At 43.6% G+C, this 23,370-nt stretch overlaps 1 protein-coding gene and 1 long non-coding RNA gene across 2 annotated transcripts in view; one reads left to right on the plus strand and one right to left on the minus strand.

Annotated features, from left to right (window-relative positions):
- tes (testis derived transcript (3 LIM domains)) overlaps nucleotides 1-23,370 on the minus strand; it is a 56,985-nt gene that overhangs the window by 15,676 nt on the left and 17,939 nt on the right. The window contains exons 3-4 of the mRNA XM_078568045.1: nucleotides 16,625-16,877; nucleotides 15,683-16,006 (exon numbers count right to left, since the gene is read on the minus strand). Coding sequence (XP_078424171.1) covers nucleotides 15,683-16,006; nucleotides 16,625-16,877 — 577 coding nt within the window. The remainder of the gene's footprint in view (nucleotides 1-15,682; nucleotides 16,007-16,624; nucleotides 16,878-23,370) is intronic.
- Nucleotides 8,549-23,370, plus strand: part of LOC144696587 (uncharacterized) — a 31,797-nt gene continuing 16,975 nt past the window's right edge. The window contains exons 1-2 of the long non-coding RNA XR_013580206.1: nucleotides 8,549-8,616; nucleotides 14,774-14,841. This is a non-coding gene — a long non-coding RNA (uncharacterized LOC144696587). The remainder of the gene's footprint in view (nucleotides 8,617-14,773; nucleotides 14,842-23,370) is intronic.

A 23,370-nucleotide genomic window follows, 5' to 3' on the forward strand; every position in this document is an offset into this window, starting at 1 on the left:
CGCCTGGGACCAGGACAGCCAGGATGCAACAGCGATTGGATTCACACAGATCTCGGGTTTCCCCACGGGTGCAGGGTGCGATTGACTGCACTCATGTGGCGCTCAGATCTCTGTCACAATACACGGTGAACTACTTCACCTGTAAGAGCTTCTATTCACTGAAGGTGCAGCTGGTGTGTGTGCAACCACCAGAAATGCATCCTGCAGGTGTGTGCATGGTTTGTAGGGAGTGGGCACAACACCTTCATCCTCAATTGGTCACAGATCCCTGACGTCTTCCAGGGTTCACAGAAGCTGCAGGGATGGTTCCTCAGGGACAAGAGCTACCCGCAGAGGCCGTGGCTGATGACACCCATGCAGCAGCCTCAGGCTGCAGCAGAGCGACTCTATAATGAGGCTCATACTGCAGCTTGCAGCCAGGTGGAGCAGACCATCGGGATGCTGAAGATGCGGTTCTATTGCCTGGACTGATCTGGTGGAGCCCTGCAATACAGTCTGCAGAGGGTGTCACGCATCGTGGTTGCCTGCTGCGCCCTTTACAACCTAGCGCCACAATGGGGAGAGGAGCTGGCTGAGGAGGAGATGGAAGAGCTGCAGGTCTCCTCCTATGAGGAGGACTTCGATGGGAATGAGGCTGGGGAGGTCCTCGGTAGCGACGATGATGCCCTCGCACTGGCTAGACGAGACAGGTGTGCTCGGGAGGCCCTCATAGCTGCTAGTTTGTGGAGGATGATGACAACATGCAGTGAGGTGTCTCCATAGATCCTCACATCACATCTGTGAACGTTGACTCCAGTCTGGCTTATGGCAGCGCACGTGCCCTCTGTGATAAGGCTCCTGTCACGGAGACACAGTGGAGGCCCTATTAGTGGCTTGATTGCAGGAGGATGATGATGACGTGCATTGAGGACACTCCATAGATCTTCACATGGACTCTGAGAATGTCTGAGCACAGGGAAGAGGCCCGGGACTGAGACACCTGCCTTTATCTTGTGCAGAAAGGTTTCACATCTGAGTGACAAGAATACTGCTAATCAGGTCAAGGAGCCATAGGCAGTGAGACATTCTTGAGAGTTTATTGACAATAGTGAACAGTATGTAAAAGCGATTAATACCAATGCTCAGGCTGTGCAACTAATTGTCCTTGGGCACCCGGTGCGGAGGTGGGGCCAGGAGGGAGGAGGACCTCCTTGTGAACCTGCTCCTGGGCTTGGCCAAGTTGGCCATTAACAGGTCCAGGCAGCAGGTGATCGAGGGGGGAGTCCCACCCAACTGTCTGCCCCTCTTCCGCGGCTACGTTTGCAGCCGGGTGTCCCTGGAGAGGGAGCACACGGTGTCTGCCGGCACCATCGAGGCCTTCCATGCCTGGTGGGAACCACTGGGACTGGGGTGTTTTATCAACCCCTTTAATCACATTTTCATTTGATGTTTGTAAGTTTCCTTTAAATTTTGTCTTGGGTTTTGCAGTCAGCCTCAGATAGGGGCTGTGTTTATTTTGTCCCTCGTTTTGTTACTTTAGTTTATTTGGTTGACTGCAAAAGAGTTAATTGTCCTTAACTTTTCTAACCCTGCCGCTATGTTTTGGTGCTGCCTGGACATCCACAGTGGAGGTGGAGGCAGCCTGCTGACTGCGACGCCCTGTCTGCGATGATCTTGGCAGGTGTTCTCTGGAGGGCCGAGACTTGGAGGGCCCCGCTGTGTGGCAGTGCCACCCACCTCGGCCTGTGGAGCTGGAGCTACTGAAGTCACAGGAAGAGGGCAGTCAGATTGGCTGGACACTCCTGGAGTCACCTCGATGGATGGGCCCGTAGCGCACCTGCTGATTCTCCTCCCAATGGATGCCCGGGGGCCCCAGGCTGACACCTTGAGGAGCAGGGGTGAGATTGAGCTGCCTGGCACCCCTTTTGCATCCACACTTTTGGAGGCCACTATGGCATCAGCGATGGAGCTCAGCCCGCGCAGCAGTGCAGGAGCAAAGACTCTGACCGAGGTCTCCATGGCGGTCGCCATCCTACCAGTGTTGATCTCAGTGCGTTGCAATGCCGGCGCTATCGCCTCAGAGTGAAGGCGGACAGAATCCCCCATCGTGCCTTGCAATCGGAGGAGTGCAGCGGACATCCCTTCCTGATGTTCCCGAGCTTGCCTTTGCAGCTCCAGCAACTGTGACATGACCGAGTCCAGAGGCTCATCATCTGACTCTGACTCAGCAGCATTCTGGCTTCCGACAATCTTCTGAGTGCCGGAAACCTGGGAATTCCATGCCGCCACCTGCTGTGGATAGGATGGTGCAATCAGATTGCGATCCCGAGGTTATTCTAAAGCTAGGTCCCACTGAGGTGTGTGTCTCTGCGCTGGTGGAGGGTGTGGGTGAGCGCTGTGACAGGTCTTCAAGTAGGGTGCCTTCAGATTCCTCTTCAGAGGTTTCTTTGGGGTTTGATTGAAGGCCCTGGGTCCTGGACATTCCTCAGCTGTTTCCCAGATGTACCTGCAGAAGCAAGTGGAGATAATTAGTGCATGGCAGTGGCCTGTGAAAGAGGACACATCACTCTCAGTATGGTTGTCCGATGCATGTTGCACTGCTGGATCCTCACTTGGTTCAGCACCGCCGACCTCACCATCAGCAAAAGAACGGTCCAGATCCTCGCTGGCCAGCTGGTTGGCTCTGTTTCCAAAGTCCATGAGGGCCTTGATTTCGGGCATTTTGCCATCAGTCTGCAACCTCTCCCTCTTGTTGTGTGCCAGCTTGTCCTACATGAATAGAAATGGAGAACATGTAAGTAGGATGCCTGCCAGGCCTGATGATAAGTATGCCTGGTCTGTTTGGGTGGTGAGTGGTCACATAGACGGGTTGAGTACAATGACGGCGAGTGTGAGTGTGTGAATGGTGATGTCCCTTGAACTGGCAGTGAGTGAGATCACTGTGGATATGTGATGGGTTTGTGAGTGTGAGAGTTGAAAGTGATGAGAAGAGTGACTTACCCTGGTGGAACGGAAGAGACCATTCATCCTCTTGTGGAACCGGGTGACTGTCCTGTTTTGAAGGGCGTTGACACTGACCATCGCTACCACCACCTCCCAAGCTGAGTTCGTGCTGTTGCTGCCCATCCTGCGGCCAGAGCAGAGTAGAGGACATCCCAGCGGGCTCCACCGCATCTAAAAGGCACTCGAGGGACGTGTTGCTGAACCTGGGGGCCGCAGTCTTCTTCAGTTTCAGGGCCATGTCTTCCGTGCAGCAGAGGTGGTCTGGAAGCACTGAGATGTGTGCTTGTGGCTGGACTTTAAACATGATGCCCGGCGTGATGCAGCGACGGGGTGATGGCGGGCGGGTGAATGAGATCCCGTTCACCATGGAAATGGCGTGTTTCCTGAGAGTGCATAAATAATGTGGCGGGATTGGGGTGATACAGCGTGAAAACCCACCATCGTGGCCGGCAGATAAAACATCGTTTTACCCACACACTACCGCACACACTGCAAATCTGGAAAAATTCCACCCATAGTGTCTGGTGTACAGACAGAGTGTAATGATGAAGGTGCTATTGGATTGGCAACAGGTAAGGACTATACCACATAAATTTGCAAGAATATTGAGAGATAAGGTATATTTGGTTCTTAAAATACATTTTTCTTTACAATTCTATTTTCGCCTGCGAATAGGGAAGAAACACAAAATCCTTTTAATTATTTGCCTTCATTAAGGGTGTATCTTTCCATTAAATGTTCTATTTGCACTCCTGTTTGTTGTGTTGTGATACAGCCTTCAGTTTTGCCTCCACTGTAGATTAGTCAGATACTAAGAACACTAGTGAAATACCTCTACATAATTCTACAAAACTTTCATGTGAATTTTATAATCTCATACAAAGCCATGGATTCACTGAATACCAGCGTATTGAAGTATACCAAGGAAAATTACTGTAAATATTTTACTTTCAGAAACATATAACTAAAGATTTCACTGTATGCATTTGGGACTTATATATTTTCAGTTTTCATCAGAATTCTGGTGCCAATTGTTTCCTTCAAATCTTAATGCTTACACAAATGTTACTGAAAGGCTGACTATAACCACAGTTGGCGAGAGCTGAGCATCAGCTATTCAAAAGGTGCCATATTAGTTAGCACTTACTTCCTGCCTACTGTCTACTGATGTCAAGGAAAGAGACAGACAGACATACATTTACACAGCATCTTTCACAACCACTTGGCATCTCAAAATGCTTTACAGCCATGTACTTTGGAAGTGTAGTCGCTGTTGTAAGAAATGTGGCAAGCCAACTTGCACTGCAAGTTCCAACAAACGTCAATGTGATAGTGACCAGATAATTTGTTTTTGAGAGGTTGTTTGAGGGATAAATATTGACCATGACACCAGGGATAACCAAAGCTCTTCTTTGAAATAGTACCATAGGATTTTTTAACCACCCAAGAAGCCTCATTTGATGGGACAGCCAATGTAAATGCAAACAATACACGATTCATCTGATGATAACAGGATGTTCTGTGATAAAGAAAGGTGGCCCACCCGAGGGGACAGATGGGGCCTTGGTTTAACACCTCATCCAGAAGATGGCAGCTCTGACAGTGTAGCACTCCATCAGTAGTGCAGTATCAGCATTGATGTTTGTGTTCAAGTCCTTGAGTGGGTTTTGACTGTGGAACCTTGTGACTGAGGTGAGTGTGCTACCAATTGCATCACAGCTGAAAATGGTGGGGCTAGTTTCTGAACAAGTGGAAGGTGTAAATGGTGATTGTGTAGTTTTATTAGGCCTCTACACTCCAAGCAATGGGACCTAGAAGGCCTTGTGGACAGCTGGCTAAGAGAAGAACTGAATCCTATCCAGGATAGAATTCTATCCAACATGCGCACTGAAGGTAAAGGTGAAGGAGGAGGAAGAATCCTCCAGAGGTGTCAATGATGGTCACCATGGAAGGACTTAGGGAATCCACAATGCTGGTCATTCCCTTCTAAACTTTCATGCAGAACATAGCTTTAAATGAATATCATACCAAAGTTTATCAACTCTGATCAAAGATATGAGAGAAAGAAAATGCGAGAGTGCGAGTACATATGGATGGTGGATGCAGAACAAGGGAAAAAGCTTGGCAACCCAAATTATTATTAGTTTCAGCAATCGCTTGGTTTTATTTACATTTCTGGTTGATCTAATCAATTGATGCAAATGAAATATTTTCATACATTTTAGGTTAAAATCATCATCCAATATTTGAGTGAGCACGCCCTGAAGCTGAAGTAAATTTGTCAGGTTGATATGGTAGTGGGAGGTTAGAACACTGTCGTTGTACAGGGAAGGACAAACGCTTCAGTGTTGTGCCAGTCTATTTTTCCAGTTTTATTTCTGATCCTTTAAATTCCCATCTATTTATAACTATTAGTGACATTTATCTTATGACATATCTGTCCATTGCTGAATAGGAAACTATGTTGAGTCCAACAGAAAAGCACATTTTTATACGTAAAATGCAAAGAAAGGTTATAAATACCCTTGATAAACATTTAACAATTCCCTCCTTCAACCTCTTATCAAGGGCAAGATTTTTTTTTTTCATGGGGCGGGCGAGTGTTCCCAACCCGCTCTGCCACACCACCTGGATAGTCGGCGGAGAAAGCACCCCATGGATCACAGCAGTCCCAAGGAACATGAATTGGCTGAAGAAAGGACTTCTGCTCCGCACTGGGAAGAGTAGATTTCTTTAGAATGGAGTTAAAACAGGTTGCCCAGTGTCTCTGTATTCCCAGCAGCGCCAGTGGCAGCAATGGCCAGGATTGGGACTGCACCCTGCATTTCCATCCATTGTTTTATCTCTACCTTTCAGCCTATTATTTCGATCCCTTCCCCCCACCCCACCCCTACTAGGGTTATCTTGCTTGTCCTACTTGCTACCCTTAATGTCATCATTAGCACATTCCTCAGCTAATATTACCACCATCAACACCCCTTTGTCCTTTTCTCTATGACATCTTTGGCAATCTCTTCTTTGCCTCCACCTATCACTGGCCCTCTATCCAGCTCTACCTGTCCCGCCCCCCTTCAACCAGCTTATATTCCACCTCATTTCTATATTTCTTAGTTCTGATGAAGAGTCATTCGGACTCGAAACGTTAACTGTGTTCCTCTCCCCAGATGCTGTCAGACCTGCTGAGTTTTTCCAGGTATTTTTGTTTTTGTTGTAAATCCCAGAGTCCAGGATCAGATTAGGGGGGCAGTTTATGGCAGGTAAGGGAGGTGAGGCCCGGGTGTGGAAGGGTTAGGGACCATCTTGGAGGGCAGGCCTTGGGATCAGGGGTGCGGGATGTAGAAAGGGGCCATTCATGAAACCCATGCAAAGCTTTTAAATTTCCTCAAAAGGTTAATGTCTTATAAGAACAAACAAACTTCCATTTAGACCCCATATCAAAGACAGCTAATCCTTTAATATCCTCTTTAAACTGTAAATCAAACTGTGAACTCAGAACCCTCCGCTGAGCTAACCGTAGCTTTCGAAACTCAGCTGAGTATTCATAACGACATAATAACAGCCCTTAGGAAATGTCAACAAAGGCGTCTATTATTTCTTTTCTTACCTACATCAAATGGCCTGTCAATCCAAACAGTCCAGCAGATTTTTTTTTAAAACTCTGACTGACAGCTTCAGCCTGTTTTTTTTCAGGTTGAAAGAGCAGGGAATTAAAAAAAAATACCTTTAGGTCATGACGCTTAAACAGACCCTATTCATCCTTCAACTGTGGATGTTATGCCTCTGCATAAGCTCGTAACTGCAGTTTAAGGCCAAAACTTGGAGCAGCCAAAATGGGGCCTGTTTGAACTCAGCACTAAGTTCAAATGGCCGGGCTGAGTTTGGGTTGCCCTCCTGTGAGAGTCACACCCTTCCCCCTGCCGTCAGAAATGGGGCGGGACTTCTGCATCCAGGTTCCACCCACCATTTTTTAAAAGGTCCAAAGAGTCTTCCTGACTGCGAAAATCCAGCCCTCACTATAAAATTACTTCAATGGCTGAAAGTGCTTTGGGATGTTCTCAAGTCATGAAGGGCTCTACATAATGCAAGTTATTCCTTTCTAGCTACACAAATGACAAACCCCACCCCCAACCCTTTATCAAAAGCATTTCAAGTCTTCTGTCATTCAACTTAATGTTTGAAAGCTTTTAAAATTTTTAACAGATCAACATGAGAATCAGTTTTTAGTTGTGTTGGGTTTTCTCCGCCTCACATTTTACAGAGTTAACTGACCGTATTACACAATCGTCATGACACAAATAGTATTTCAGGCTAAAAATGGGCATGTAGAGAACAGTTTATGTATCTGGCAACACTCCTGGGTGCTTCAACAACTCAAAAATGCTTCATTGGATTCAAACCAACACAGAACTCTTAAGAGTTTCTGTACGTCTGTGTGTAGATGATCTAACTGGATAAATAAACAAAAAATACTGAATTCCAAATCATAAATCCAGGTGCTTTTGTTCAGCCGACAGGACTAGGGAATGGAAGGTACTAAGTTAATTGCATAATCGATAAATATTTTACCTCATTAGCTGCTGGATTCTGTTTATTTTGGAAGTCTTTTAATTAGGTTTAACTTTTAAAACACATTATTTCTTGCTCGCTATTCTTTCCCTCCTAATAAGGTCATAGTTCAGAAAGAATTTAAATACAAGGACATGGAGGAATTTGTTTCCTTTATTCCTTCTCCGCTCTCCCCTTCCTGCCAAGTGTAATCTTGCGAATTCAATATGGGTGGATCTTTCAGGTTTTTATTAAATATTTGGAAAATAGAAGATTTAAGCCACACTTGGAAAACCACATTCAAAAGCAATTTCATGGAGTTAAATGTTTATTGCTGGAGGAAACAGAGTCAATTACAAAACATTTGAGCCCTAACTTGTCAAAATTGATCAATTCAAAATAAAATTCACCCACTTTGTTCATCAGCTTATCCATATTTTATTTTTAAATGGAGATCTGCACCTTCTTATCCTCAACTTAGCTTCATAACTCAATGGGGACAAGTGTGACTTTGCACGACAGAGTAAAACAGATGATAGCGACTTGGCAGCTCATTTTACATCTCTGCCGATTTTTATTTCTATTGGAAGTCAGGATTGAGAGAGCTGTAAAGCAGGCTGTTGGCTTGCCATCACACGTTTTATACTACCGCAAAAAAGGTCAAAATTCCCCCTCACTATACGTGGGAAATAATGTAGTGGGAGAAATTCATTCGAGTCGTGCTGCTTCATTGAGAAACAGCGCACAGGTAACAGTCTGCGTACTGCCTGCCCCTCGGGAATCAACACAGTCTGCGTAGCACTGCTAAAAACGATATCAACAAATTTCTTCCCCATTGTATTTTGCTACATACTTCTTATTTGGCAAGGGAGAAATTCTCCCTTTAGGACAAACAATCACAAATTGCATTGGTCTGCAAATGTCCATTTTGTCTTGTTACCTCTTGAGGGAAAACACCCTGAATGGTCCAACTTAATTTTGTTGTTTTCTTTCCTTTTCAAGTCTAGAAACGGTACCGTTTGAAGGAAGAGCTGGCACTTCACTATGTACCCTGATCAAAATTCCTTCCAGTTCCACCGACAAAAACAGGTTCTCTGTTTCGTTACCTCATTGCTATTTAGGAAACGTTTTACAAAATGGCATCCGCGTTCAGCAGTGGCTACACTTCACAGTAACTCATTGTGTGAAAAAAATATTCTGGCACGTTTCTGGGACATAGTGCACGATACAGATAATGCTTTTTCCCCATCAGAATTTTTTGCCATAATGTTGCCAAGATTTTGAGGCAGTTTCTTTGGCTCAGTTGGCCTTTTTAGCAACTGCGACTCCCAGCTCCACAGGCTTTCCATCATTTTTTTTTATCCTTGCTCATTGGTTGGCATGGGGGGGATGTTGAAGACTCTTGAGCGCGCAGGCTCGATATCTGCACATTTCACTGCCAACAAATTTTAAACGGAGTCAGGCACCTTAAGGCATCTAACCGCTTATATAAGCATCTGCTCAGGGAGTCTAATAAAAAGCTCCGCCCCACCCACCATATTTAGCAGTGGGAACTATGCTTAAGTAGATTGAGCACAGGCTGTTCCACTGCCAAATTCATATGGTTCACACCTAATTTTCACTGGGTAAAATGAGCACAACTCATACAGGTTTCTATTTTTGTCTTTTCCAAAAGGCTACAGGGTCATCATTGCACGAGAAACAGTGAGGTGAATTTTACAGCCGTCTGCGGGTGTACTTGAAGGCTGGGGGCGGGGCGGGGACACGTAAAATATACCGACTGGCCAGCTCACTGCCTTCCCGCCCATCCCTGGCCTGTTCCCTATATTAAGCAGGGGGCAGGTAAGGTGTCAGGCAGCAGCCCCCCACCCCACCCCCACCCTTAGGCCAATTAATGGCCACTTAAGGACCTTATGTCGCCTCCTTCGCAATAATACATGTGGCTGCAGGGGAAAGTTAAGTAGCCCAGCAGGTTTCACTGATGGAATAAAGGCGGGCAGGAAAGGGTTGGGGGGAGGGGGGGGGGGGGGGTGTTACCCTGTGTTCTTTGGGTTCCCCCCCTTACCCCAATTGTATCACTCCTATGTGGCTCCCCTGCTGCCCTCAGAACCCTCCCCGCAACTCTCCTCACCACGGTCACAAAAATGTACTCGACCAAAATGCCTGGGCTTACATGGGGGGGCTACACAGCTGCCGGCCAATCTGATTGGCTGGCAGGTCTCGAAGGCGGGACCTCTGGTCCCTGAGGGGCAGAAGTCCCAGTCTTAATTCATGAAGGCCGCTCCCAGCCTATTATCACTGCGGGGTAGCCAGATTTAAAGTTGCACGGTGCTGACTGACTTTTCAACTAGGGTGGGGGGGAAACAAGGAATATGCCAACCCCCCCCCCCAAACCCCTGTAAAATTCACCCCATTGTTTTCCCCTAACTTACTGGGGAAGGCTTCCTGCATCTTGTGTAGAATTTGAAAGGTCAAAAATGTCATTAGAAAACTTCATAAAACGTTGCGAGAAGTCTGAAAAGATGCAAAGATTCCGAGTGGAAAATTTTGTCAAAGCTTTCTTTGATTTTTCTTTAATCTTCTATCATAGTAGGTGAAGTGTAACCATTGATCTTGCTGTTGGATATGTGAATAGCGCCACCAATTTCATTAAATTAATACCAGGTTTGAAGTAGAATTTTATGCCCATCAGCTTCATGAATAGTCAAGACATTGCTGCATTTTATTAAAAATGTTACTGGAATGTCCGAAATGCCAGATAACGGAGTGTGGCAATATGGTAAATTCTGATTATTCCGTAGTGTGGCACTTTGGAAGAGACATCTAGTAGTTGAATTATATGTCCCGCGTTCGGGTGTAAAATCACGTGAGAAGGTATTGGGCGAGCATCCCGACATCATCGCACACTCACGTGATATTTCGCTCGGCGAGTGCGCGCAAAAGTCGGAAGTACTCCTGCCGACAATTAACAGGGCAATGAAGCCCATTAACGGCATAATTGTCTCAGGTTTCTCATGGCCCGTCCAACCTTACAGTTGGCGGACGGGCGAATAAGCCTGGTGGACTTTGCATTTTATATCAAACCTCATCCAAGGGCGGGATGAAATTTCCGTTATGCAATAAAATAAAAATAAATATCTGTGGGCAGCATTTTTATCAGCTATATTTGCAGGTGATTGATTGTGATGCATGGACGTTCTTTGATCAGCTTTTTAATCCTTTATTTGATGAGTTTCAGGTCTGCAGCTCCCGGAGGCAGCTGTCTGCCCTCAGGGAGCTCTCTCGCAGCGCTCACCCGCGCCCGCCGTGATATCATCGCCCGGCCTCTTCCCGCCCCCACCCCAGCAGCTATTAATTGGCCAGCCAACGTAAAATCTCGGTCAGGGTCCGATCGCGGTCAGCGGTCCATTTCCTGACCGCTCCCGCCAAAGGTTAAATTCAGGCCCACGGGTAAAAGCAGACACTAAGTGGATGCTGTGCTAATAAGACACCTGTTTGAAAGTCTGGTTTTAGCTAACAGTTCTGAAGCTAACTGTTGATTACCATAATTTTAAATCTTCTGGGAGGCAATAAAAAAATACCTGTAGGTTTACTACCCAAGCACTGTTTAGAAACAATTTTCATGGAACTGTACATATAGCTTTCTCACACTCACTTCCAGTGAAGATGGCTGACACTAAACAGAATGTTTCGGGATGTCTCAGGGACTGAGGGAGAGGGTGCAGAGGTCTTGGACATGGTATTCGAGATCCTGGTGGGGCAGGGGTGACGGGCCGGGGGAGGGGGCGGGGTCGGTGGGGGGGAAAAAAAAAAGAGGATCCCACTGACCCCTCCTGTCCCTCTCTCTCTCTCTCTTGCAGCAGCTAGTGCTGCTCTGGCCTGGCCTCATCGCCTCCTCCAGAACTAGTGGGACCCCTAGTAAGGTGCCCATGAGCAAGCACTCCCTTTCTCCTGGTGACTCCTATGGGATCTCTGATAAGGTATAGTAGCACAACACTCATCCTCTTCAGGTGAAGTCCTCAGAGAATTTCTGGGAAATAGAATGTTTAAGAAATCTTGACAAAAAAAAAGGGTGTTTCAGAAAGTCTCTTGATGCGTCTCAAAAATCCTCTTCAAATGCAGTCTAACTCAAACAGCTAGTGACCCGAGAGAGCTCAGCTTTAAATAGCGCTGGCAATCCTCAGCAATGCTTTTACTCCTGCTCAGCTGGTTGCCATTCGGAGAGGTCATTATTTGAAGCACTATCCACCAAAGTGCCATGCAGCTGCTTTAATGAGCACTAACAGGTAATTTAATTGCTGGATCTTTAATGATCTGGCGGGAAGTTGTTCCTAACACTGGTTTTTAACTCCTTTATCAAGACGTCATCGGATTGAACCGGCGTTTCAGCTCATGACCCCATCTTGGCCGCCTCGAATGCTTTTTTTCTGCCTAGGCACATGGGGAAAACTTGTCACCGCTGAAGCAGTGACAGGGGAAAGAGGTCAATCGTTACCGCTGCAACTAAACGGCAAAAGCAAGCGAGAAATCAACTCAGAGCTGAGACTTTTTCTCTCTCTCTTCCTTTCCCCCCCCCCCCACCAAAAAAAAAATAACTGAAGAAATATTGCTGTATTTCCCAAATCTGAAGCATTTTGCTCAACCATGGATGTGTTTTCATGGCACCAGGCGAAATACTGGTCACAAGGTGGCCCATTTCAGTTATTCAATCAGTGCTCAGTGGGGGAAAGCCCACAACATTTAATTCACAAAACCTCTCAAAACAAATTATGTTTGAGAGCTAATGAACATGAACGAGAAGTGCCGGCCTCATTCAATCCCATTTTTTGTTTGCATGTGAAAAAGGCAGTGGAATTTTTTTAATTTACAGTATTGTACATAAATAGAACATTGATGCTACTGAATCTACTCTAGTTTGCTTTGAATCTGATTTTACAACTATCAACTATAATTATAGGCTAGCAATCCTATGGCGGGTAACTCACCTCCTGACTCCCCAAAGCCTGTCCACCCGTACAAGGCACAAGTCAGGAGTGTGATGGAATACTCTCCACTTGCCTGGATGAGTGCAGCTCCAACAACACTCAAGAAGCTTGACACTGTCCAGGACAAAGCAGCTGACTTGATTGGCACCCCATCCATAAACATTCACTCCCTCCATCACTGACACACAAGAGCAGGAGTGTGTACCATCTACCAGATGCACTGCAGGAACTCACCAAGCCTCCTTGGAAAGCACCTTCCAAACCCACGACTACTCCCATCTAGAAGGACAAGGGCAGCAGACACATGGGAACACCACCACCTGGGAGTTCCCCTCCAAGCCACTCACCATCCTGACTTCCCAGAAGGAAAAATGAGTTTGGACCAGTAATCTTATTTCCTAATTTTTACTGTTCCTGCATTCTGGGTTGGAAATATATCGCTGATCCTTCACTGTTGCTGGGTCAAAATCCTGGATCTCCCTCCCTAACAGCCCTGTGGGCACACCTGCACCACATGAACTGCAGTGGTTCAAGAAGGCAGCTCACCACCACCTTCTCAAGGGTAATTGGGGAGGGGCAATAAATGCTGGCCTAGCCAATGACGCCCACATCCAATGAATGAATGAAAAAAGGAGACATAACCAAAACCAATTTACTGACTCAATTCTTCTTTCACAACAGCAACTTTATAAAAGAATCCTAAAGAAAAAGTTTGGAAGATACCCTTTACCCTCACATCTTACATTTCAAAGCTGTTAAGTTCGAGTTAGAACAAACATAAAAGAGCTTGAGGGGTGAGAGATTAAGGCCTAGGGGTTGGGATACACTGCATCAGTTTTTCAGGCACTAAGTAGCCTATTAAGTGCCCGCAATTGTGGGCAGGAAGTGTACACATCTGACTGAAAGTCACTGCTTGCCATATTGGGTAAGGGCACACAAGAGGTGTCCTTCAGTCACGCATGAAGCAGGCGACAGGCCCTTTGAAAATTAAATAAGGGGTCTAGCACCCGATTGAAGTTCTTCTACAAGAGGGTTTTGCCTTGGAGGTAGATGGCACCATCTGGTGGCATACAGAGAAACCAAGACTAGGGATCGCCTGCAACAAAGACAGCAAGCAACTTACATGAACATATCTTCACCCCTCCAGATCATCACTGATCACTGACCCAGGCCCCAATTAGCCTCCCCCTCCCCGCATCCCATGTTGCTTCAGACCTGACCCAGAACCCCTTATCAGGAGCCGCTTCAGATGCTATGGCAGCCTGATGCTTCATTAGCATTTGCCTGCAGGCTCTGAAGCTGCAACTGCTCCATTATAACCGAGGTCTGGACCCTGATCTTTCTCTCCCTAGGCTACAACGCCTGATCTCCCTCCCAAATTCACCCCCACACCCTGTGATATTCCAGACTCTGATCCTGCTGCCACCCTCCCCGATTTCTCCCCAAGGTCTGTAATTCTCTCCTTTTCAGAAGTCGCCCCTCAATTGCCCACTTGATTACACCATCCCACAACTAATGTCCCAATCTATGTAGAATGTTGTTCAACTCCCTTAACCTCTTTCTGCACCTTCAAGCCAGTATTCCCAATGTCATCAGCACAACAAATAAAACCATTCAAAAGGTTTTAGCCATAATTATTTGCAAAGATTAAAACTCAAATAAGTGGTGTTACTTAGGTTCCATGTTAATGACTACCCAACATGACACCCCTCAATGGGTGGCCAATGTGTGTGCTGTATTTATGTGCATCTAAGTTCCCCCCACCCCACTTGCAAGTTAGTGACAACTTTCCTTCTTGTGCTGAAGGGTTATTCTTCTCCTAGTGAAGTATGTTGGGGGTGGAGGGGTGAGAGAGAGAGAGAGAGAGCAGTAGAGTAACATGTCCAGTTTTCTAGAGTCATCATTGTTTACAGAGTAAAATGCATTATTTTACACAAAACAAAGTCAGCTTGACTGGAGAGAGAGAGAGAGAGAGAGAGAGAGAACACGAACAAATTGATTGAGAACTCACATTTATGTATTGCCATACCATATCCTCAGACCACCCCAGAACATTAACGAACAATAAATTACTTTAAGAGCACTGATTATCACAAAGGCACCACTTACATTTCAAATTTGTAGCTGAATAAAAGTAGAAGAGACACCAATTTAAATATACAGCTACCAAACAGTGCCACAAGAATTAACCTTTTCAGTCCCAAGATTCAAAATGCTCATCTGGTCATGTCACTAGTATTTTGTTATTTCTTTCTCAACAGATGTCAAAGTCAATTACATGATGGATGCAAAGTTTGTAATTTAGCGTCGCGAATAGGAAGGAAAACTGGTAAGTGGTTACATGACATTTGTTAAAGCTTTTGTTAGGATATCATCAGATACCAAGTGAATGGACCATCTTGATGAACAGTCACTGTGGCTGGAAGATTGCCAGCCATCAGTCTCATCCCCAGGTTGAGATGAAGGTAAATAAACTCAAGATTTGCTCTCAAGTTATAATGCCTCCTTGAGACAAGAGTACTGCTCTATAGTAAACACATGCTCATTTCATCACACACGTTTAAAAAAAAAAGTCAAGGTGGTAATTCTAAAGATGTTTTTTCACACTTTTGGGGAGAATCAAAGTATATTTTTGTCTTAGGCTGCAGGCATAATACTCATAAATGTGCATTACTAAAGCAATGCTGAATGGAAGAAAAATAAGAAGTCAAAATAAACTAATCTGCTTCGAGCTAGGCCTTTTTGTCATTCCTCTGACAAAAAACAACCACCTCTAAAAACCAAAAGCAAATTATTTACAAACCAGTATGTGGAAAATATTAGAGCAGATCAATTTACATTAATTGATAGAACATGAGTCACTTAAAATTGCAATGCACCATGTATGAATGTTAATATTTTCAAAATGTTTTGAGTTATATCCATTCAGAAAATTTACATTATTGCAGTTAAGATAAAAATAGTCCAGGCTCATTGTCTACTAAAGCACAGACATTCACTCGAGTTATTAATTCTAGCCAACTAATCAGGAATTAGTGATGCCACCCAAGAATTACAAATTTAAAAGTGCAATTTGTTTCGAAATCTGCAGCTTTAAAATGTCGAGCGTCTGGAAAGGTAATTTTTATTAAAGCTAAATTCCACCTTACCAACATAGCTTTAATACTTACATATTTTTTAGCTGGTTGTCCAGCTACAGATCCAACAGCAGCTGTTTTACTTCTTTCACCAATATCACTTTTGCTTTGATCTTTAGACTGTGCTTCCAACTCATCTGGGAGTTTGATGTCACCAACACCAAGAGCCTCATTCTTGTACTTCTTCACAAACTGCTCCATCTGTTTCACCTCATTAACAGACAACTCATGGCACTTCGAAGGGTCCTGATCATGTGCAGGCAACTGCTTAGCCAACTGCTTCTTTCGATACTGAGCTCCCTCTGAACCAGCCACTGGCTGCTTCTCCTTTGGTAGCAGTTCCATGTACCGCACAGCCTTCAAAGGAAGAAATTAGTTGGATTATTACAGCCTTCCAAGTTTGTGACTCAGGCAAGATAAGTCTTTCCCTTATTTGCCTCTGAGGAAATACACAAAGCATCTAACATCGCTGTCCAAGGATAAATCAAAGTAGTTTTCCAAATGGTCACCTTCCTTGGACTGACTGCAGTTCAACCTTTCATAAGCATTTTTATAAGATGATAATTTTCCAGCTCTAGATAAAACAACAAGATAAATCTGCAGCTGTTGCGATGTAAGTACTTCTGGAATGGCAAAAAGCCAAACCATACAGGCTTCCTTGGAAAAGTTAAAGGGACATTATCGTGGTCTGCCAATATAGCTAGATGCGTAGATTTCTTTGAATAAATTTTTATTCAATTTTTCCTGAGATATATATAATTATTGGTATGGTCATCACTGTAGTACTGAAAAAAAAACTCTCGTTACAGTTAATAAACAGTAAACCGAAGATGAACAATTTAAATATTATTCTAAAAAAAAAATTTACAAGTCTGAAATTTCCTTTTCACTTAGAAGCAGGCTTAGAACAAAACTAATCTGCAATAGTACTTTTGAGAACTGATGGGTTTACACACACAATCGTTGTGTACTTACCAAAGCTTGATTTTGAACTGGTGGAGCCCACTCATATGTAACAGTGTTGAAGGACACATCCTTCTTAGCTGCTATTGGGTTAGTGAGCGTCACCATATTGCGCTTGTAAACAGGGACTCCATCAGTTTTAAATTTTGCAATAAGACCCGAGTATTTTGTATCCTCAAAAAGTTTGCCCACTTTCTTGTCTTCTTCGTTACCAGTGAGGACGTCGTGTTCTTCTTGGCCACATTTACAATTACGACAGATCTTTCTGTGAATTTAAGGTCGACATTAAAATTGGCAGAATCACTGATCCTATTTATTTTAAAATTACTTCTCCAGGCATGGTGAGTTATCCATACATATTTTAGGAAAGGGTTTGCTTGCAGGGTTGGCTGCTATAGCATAGCAGCATGCAGTCTCTTAAACACAGTAAGTTGGGGATCTTCTCCCTGCTATCAGAAAGTTGTTTAAGCATACTCAAGCATTTCCTAGTAACTAGTTAATTAGGAGTGCGAGCAGAAGCCACAAAGGGTTCCTGCCTCTTCAGCTGAGAAATAGCTTTAAGAAGGAAAAGGAAAAAGACCTAAAGCAAGTAAAGGTAAAGAAACTTACTGTCAAGGAGAATCAAAGTTAGAGAACTGTAGATATTATAGAATAGCATAAATTAAATGAAACAAAATGGTTAGAGATATAAGAAACATTGATATTTTTAAATGAAAAATCTAGTGTAGGGAAAATGATTATGCATTAAAAACATTATAAAATCACCAGTCACAAAAGTGAAAGAATTACAAGTAACAATATTAGTTACGAGTGTGCCAAGACTTGAATAAGGATATTTTGTGACGAACTTTGACCTGGAAGCTGTGCAGTAAAGTAAGTCTGTAATATATTTAAAATGTCTGTGGCATCTGTAATTAGTTTTAAAAAGTTTGAAAAGTGCTTAGGGGCAGAATTTTGTCCTTGGCACGTGGGCTCGGTGGGGGCCATCGGGAAGCCGCCCGCCGCCCGCGGTGGGGCCTGGCAGGCAATTTCATGCTGGTGGGCCAATAACGGCCCGCCCAGCGTGAAACACGAGTGGCAGCGCTGTGCAGGCGGGGGTGGGGGGGGGGGTTAATGGTAAAATAGACATAAACAGGTCAGAGAGCCAAAGACAAAGATGGAGGGGCACTGATTGAGAATTGGACAATTTTACTCCTGCTGCTTTAGTTAAGGGATGGATAAAGGAGTCTCTGGGAAATCTGTACCATCAAGACTGTTGTGTACCTAGCTAAGGAGGTTCTGCAGGAATGTGCCTGCCTCCACGGGCCTTGGATAGGATATGGCTGCTGGTGAACATGGCTTGAGGGCTGAATCGATTGAGTGGGAAAGTGAGAGATCCTATGTACTGGAGGCCAAGCTAGAGAACTTTGGAACTGCATGTGGTACAACATGTCTGTGAGGAATGATGCAGGTGCTTGTGGTTGTGCAAGACGTATCTTTGTTGAATCGGCTATTTAAAGTGAAATTTACCTTTTATTTGAAGTATCACTTGCCTGTTAATTCATATTTAGTTCACGTTGGATTAATTTATATTTAATTTGTGTTAAAGTAAAAGTTACAAAAAGTGAAATTTTGTTGGTAATTTTTTCATTTCGGTTGGGGGGGTTGGTGGGTTCGTTTGGTAAAGTTCGTTATATTTGGTTTACAGTTTCCCCACAGCAATTGTAACAATATTTATATGTGTGCATTAATCTTAACATATTTCATTATCAGTATTTTTCTTATGGGTTATAAATAACTGATTTATTTCAAATGTAATTATACTTGCTTGTAAATTCTGACCTCCAGATCAATCAGTGGCTTTTATTTTAAATATGTAACAAAGTACCTCAGTTGTATAATGGAAGCACATTAAGAGTTAGGCTTCTCAAGTTCTATTACAGCAAGGATGTGTAATATGGTGAAATAGTTATTTTGTTGCTTGATTATAAAATTCTAAAAAATATCTTTACCTCATTTTCTTAATAAACTCGTTAATAGACAAATTTTTGGTGCATTATCAGGCTCAATATTCCTAATTAACCTGGATAACAGTGGCACCATTCTATTCATTCCACATGCACTGGTTGTGAATGACTGCCTAGTTGTAAACATGTGTCTGAATGAAAGAGTTTAAAACAGCCATGCGTGTGCTCTAGGCAGATGCGCCATTAACTCAGCCTCTCACATACATACAGAAGTGATTTCCAACATACCGTGCACTTCAATCATACAACTCAACGGTTTTCCACTTATGAGCACAAGATCAACAAGATGGCCAGTTACAATTTGCTACATTACTTCACTGAATTATGCTCAATTTCAGTACAGGCTGCCTAGCTTTGAATATAGCTAATCAATGTCTCTGTTCGCATAAAGTAGGAAGAACTGCTGCAGGGTAGTCAGTCTAATAGAGTACAATTAGTACAATTTAAAAACCCACAGTCAAATCCATATAGTATTTTAATAAATGGCAGTCAGCATTGATGAAAATTCAACATCTAGACTGGTAGCAATAGAAGCCACTTGTGAGGTTAGGGAACACCTGTAAATGAGAAAGTTGTAAAGGCAAGTTAACAAAGGCCAACCTTTCTAAATATGCTAACCTTTAAGCTCATTATTCAGCAACACAGTAAAGGAGAAATTACAGAGATTGCTGCCAAGAAAAGACAACTATATCTACTACAGTAAGAGAAAAGTAGCAATCGTGAACTGTAAATCAATGGCTGCAAGGTTAATCTCAGTCACACACAACAGGTTCCAATGCAAAGAGCAAAGCCACAGCCAGGAGGAGCATCTGGACCGAAAATGCACACTTCAACCAGGAAATCTCCGAGCAGTGAATGTAGGGAGTGACCAGAATAAGAATCAGTTTGGATAAGTAGGTAAATAATTTCATAAAACCAAATTTATGGAATATATCCAGGAGTTGTGCAGCAGCGTTGCATTGAAGCTGGCCGATTTAGCTGAGTCAGAGTGAAGACTTGCAGCAATCTACTGTAATTCATTGGAAAATATATGGTGATACCCATTCACACTAGCCCAGATTTTGCTGGACGGAGGTATCTTGTGGTGTGCCCGGCAAGTTAGACTTTTTCTCTCACCTCTTAGCTCAAAATCTTTTTACCTTGTAAATTGCTGGAAGGGAGAGCTGCTAATGTCATAGTGAGGGCAGCAGGACATTAGGGACCTTGACAAACTTTTGGAAGCAACAGTGTCTTTCCTTAACCAATGAGATTTAATGGTTGAGAAAGACAGATAAATGACATGGAAGGAGGTTGAATTAGAGACAAGTCAGGTACATAAAAGGAAAGAAAGTTTGGATTAGGAGAGAGAAAAACAAAACAGAACTGAAACGCAAGTTTAAAAAAAAATTTACTTAAATTTTAAAAATCTCTACAGCAATTTACTACCTGTGAGAATGAAAACTAAATTAAATAAATTTAGTAATTTAAATTTATATTTATTTAAATTTTTCCCTTCTGGGCCAAAGAGATTAAGTAGCATTGCTGAAGCATAAGTCTCCTCAATAAAAATGGTACTTATACTGTTAAGTAGCAGCCCAGACTGTCTGTGAGGAGTTTAACTGCCAATTAATAAGTCAGCACAGCAATTCAATGAAACTGTCAGGGAGCTTGTAGGCCAGTTGCTCTTTTTGTAAGACAAACAGCAGAGTGGCACAAATCATCCAGCAATTGTGACAATTCGCACTTCACGGGTTAAGTTCTCCTTGCCACATTTTGCTGGATGATTTACACACTAATATCAAATGGGTTCCATGAAAGTCATCATTAATTTTGCAGCAAACTCTGAGCCATTATAACTGGTCATGAGAGTCAACAAGTCTCTTGAACCAACTTATTCTGTACTGATGAGGAAGACTGACAGTTGACAATTGCATTCTGCCAGTCTCTCAAACAACATAAAAGGCAGACTGCTCTGGTGCGAATTAGTATAACACTTCGGCTGTTTACATTGTGGTCTGTGACTAGAGATAGAACGGAGTCCCTAGTACCATTTGAATTATTGCTGGTTTCATGATCCACTGAACTTACATGTATGGATATGAAAGGGGCCAATAAAAAAATGCAACTGGGTATATTTAAAATTTCTTCTGTGGCTGCTCACAGGATAAAATGTGGTATTGTTTTCTTGTGGTAGAAATCAAGCCAGAAGGTCACATTCACATGGCTCATTTTCAAGCTGCCGAATATTTTGACCAAACTTAAACACATTATGCAAAAATAGACCGTCAGCCATGAAAGGAATTTCTTCATTACACTGGCGTCAGGATAAATCACCCATACCAATCCCAGAATTAAGCAAATTAGACAAAGCGATGACAACAGTGTTCTCTCACCCCCTCCAACAAAAAAAAACCCTAAATTCTGAAGATAGGCAATTATATTTGTCTCTTACTAATGTTTACATTTGAAGCTGCTTCATATCCAAATAAACACAAAAAGTATGCAATACATGTTGCTGTGCTATGCATAGCTTGCATAGTTGAGGTGTACAAGCAAATTAGTAGAGAACTTCATCCTTCTTTTCATACTTTTGCCTTCCTTGCTTCAGCTGGTGATCCAACTCTTAGGCCAGAATCTTCTGTTTGGTGTGCGGGGGCGGGTCCCGCATGCCCAAGTGTAAAATGTCACGTGGTGATGATGTCAGGCTGCGCCCCGACATCACCAAGCGTCATTCTGATCTTCAGTTCGGCGGGCGTGCACCGGAGTCAGCTGCGCGCCCACCGAGCTGTCAAAGGCCCATCAAGGCCATTAATAAACTAATTAACCTTATTGAGAAAGCTGCCCGTCCAACCTTAAGGTTGGCGGGGCAGGCGAAGAGCCCAGGCGGCCTTCGCATTTTTCATGAAACCTCATCCACGGGCGGGATGAGGTTTCATTAATTAAATAAAAATTATGAAAATTCATAAACATGTCCCAGCTCATGTGACCCTGATCACATGAGGGGACATGTCTGAATAATATTATTTTTTCATTTTTCTCCCCCCCACAACCCCCAAGTTTAAAACTTAGGTTAATCTCCGAGGCAGCTCCGTGCCTCAGGGAGATTTCTGCGCTCTTTCGCGCGCATGCATGAAAGAGCGCAGGCCCTGACTCTCCCCCCCTGCCCCCGCCTGAACAGGTAGTGCTGAGCCCATGTAAACTGGCGGCACACAGCTGATCGCGGGCCGCTCCCAACAGGGAGAAAATTCACTTGGTAAAGACAAGGTTTGTTCGTGATAACAATAACAGGAGTCATACTAAATACATGATAAGACTAATAAGATGTTACTATTTTTAACCGAGAAACACGATAGGACACACAAAAATTAAAGAAAAAAATCTTCTACTGTCAAACTTAGGGATCGTAAGCACTTAACCCCAGGTTCTGGCCACAGTACTGAGATGTTCGCATCTTAAACACTATGCTGTTGAGCTGTTTGAAATACTGCCAAGCAGCGCCATTGGAAAATGTGCCAATTGTTACTATTACAGTGATCTGTTCCACAACCCAATACAAGAATAATTTAGCAGCAATATGCATTTATATAGTGCCTTGAGGAAAAACATTTTAAGGTGATTCATAAATCAAACATAAACGGATGTCCGATAAAAGTCAATATTCAGACTGGAAGCCAAAGGCTCGGCTGAAGAGGTGGGTTTTAAGGGTGGTTTTACAGGAACAGAGATTGGTGGAGGTTTAGAGAATGTATAGAAGAGATTAGGGTTGATATGGTTATAAAATTGGCTGCAATACGAATGCTGGATTTTACAAGACGGTTCGTTTTAATATGTCTCCACTAAATTAAAGTGACATAGAATGTTCTGGAAAGGGGAAATGGTGAGTCCAGACTCTCATAAAAGACTATTGACACAGAGAAGATTGGCAACTTTATTATGTTATAATAAGCCTTTTTTTTATATATATCTGTGATCTTGTTTGTAAATAGCTCAATGTTTATTTGCACAAGATAAAGAGGTGTCATTGGCTTATAGATTCTGTTATTTATACTTTAAAAGTCTGGTTTATTGACACTTTTATAGGGTTGTAGCAACAACAGATTTAAAAAAAAGTATGAATGGATGTTTTTTAAGCATTTTCACACATGCCATTGTTACTATAGGGTTCATTGATTCTAAAAAGAGCGTATACTGGGTGAATGGGCATGAGTTCACATGGAAGATATGAGGAGCCATGGGGGGTGGGGGTATGAGTTGGCACGGAAGGCATGATTAAAGGCCTTTTGACCTTGCCTTTCAAAATATTCCAGACAATGGATCATGCCTCCACGCAGTTAAGGTCATTAAAAAACTAATTAACTTGATTGGTGGACCTTAAGGTTGGTGGGCAGACCGGGAGCCCAGGCGGGCCTCGGATAAAGCATGAAATCTCATCCTCGGACAGGGTGAGGTTTCATGAAGGTATTTAAATTTTTATCAAATGTTTAAATAAAAGTTATGGACATGTCCCAAATCAAGTGACAGTGTCACATGAGGGGACATAGCAGGGAAATTTTATTATCTTTATTTCAACTTTTGAATCGGAGCCGATCTCCCTGAGGTAGCACTTTGCTTCAGGGAGATCCGTGCGCTCTTTTGCACGCATGTGAGAAAGAGCGCACTCCCGGCTGAGGCAATCCCCCCACCGCCCGCACAGCGCTTCCTGGCGAACGTCACTCGGGGCGGTCCTTAATTGGCCCGCCCACCTAAAATGGTGGCATGCCCCCCCCCCCCACC

Source organism: Cetorhinus maximus, chromosome 22, assembly GCF_964194155.1.
Source record: "Cetorhinus maximus chromosome 22, sCetMax3.hap1.1, whole genome shotgun sequence".
Classification (NCBI taxonomy): domain Eukaryota; kingdom Metazoa; phylum Chordata; class Chondrichthyes; order Lamniformes; family Cetorhinidae; genus Cetorhinus; species Cetorhinus maximus.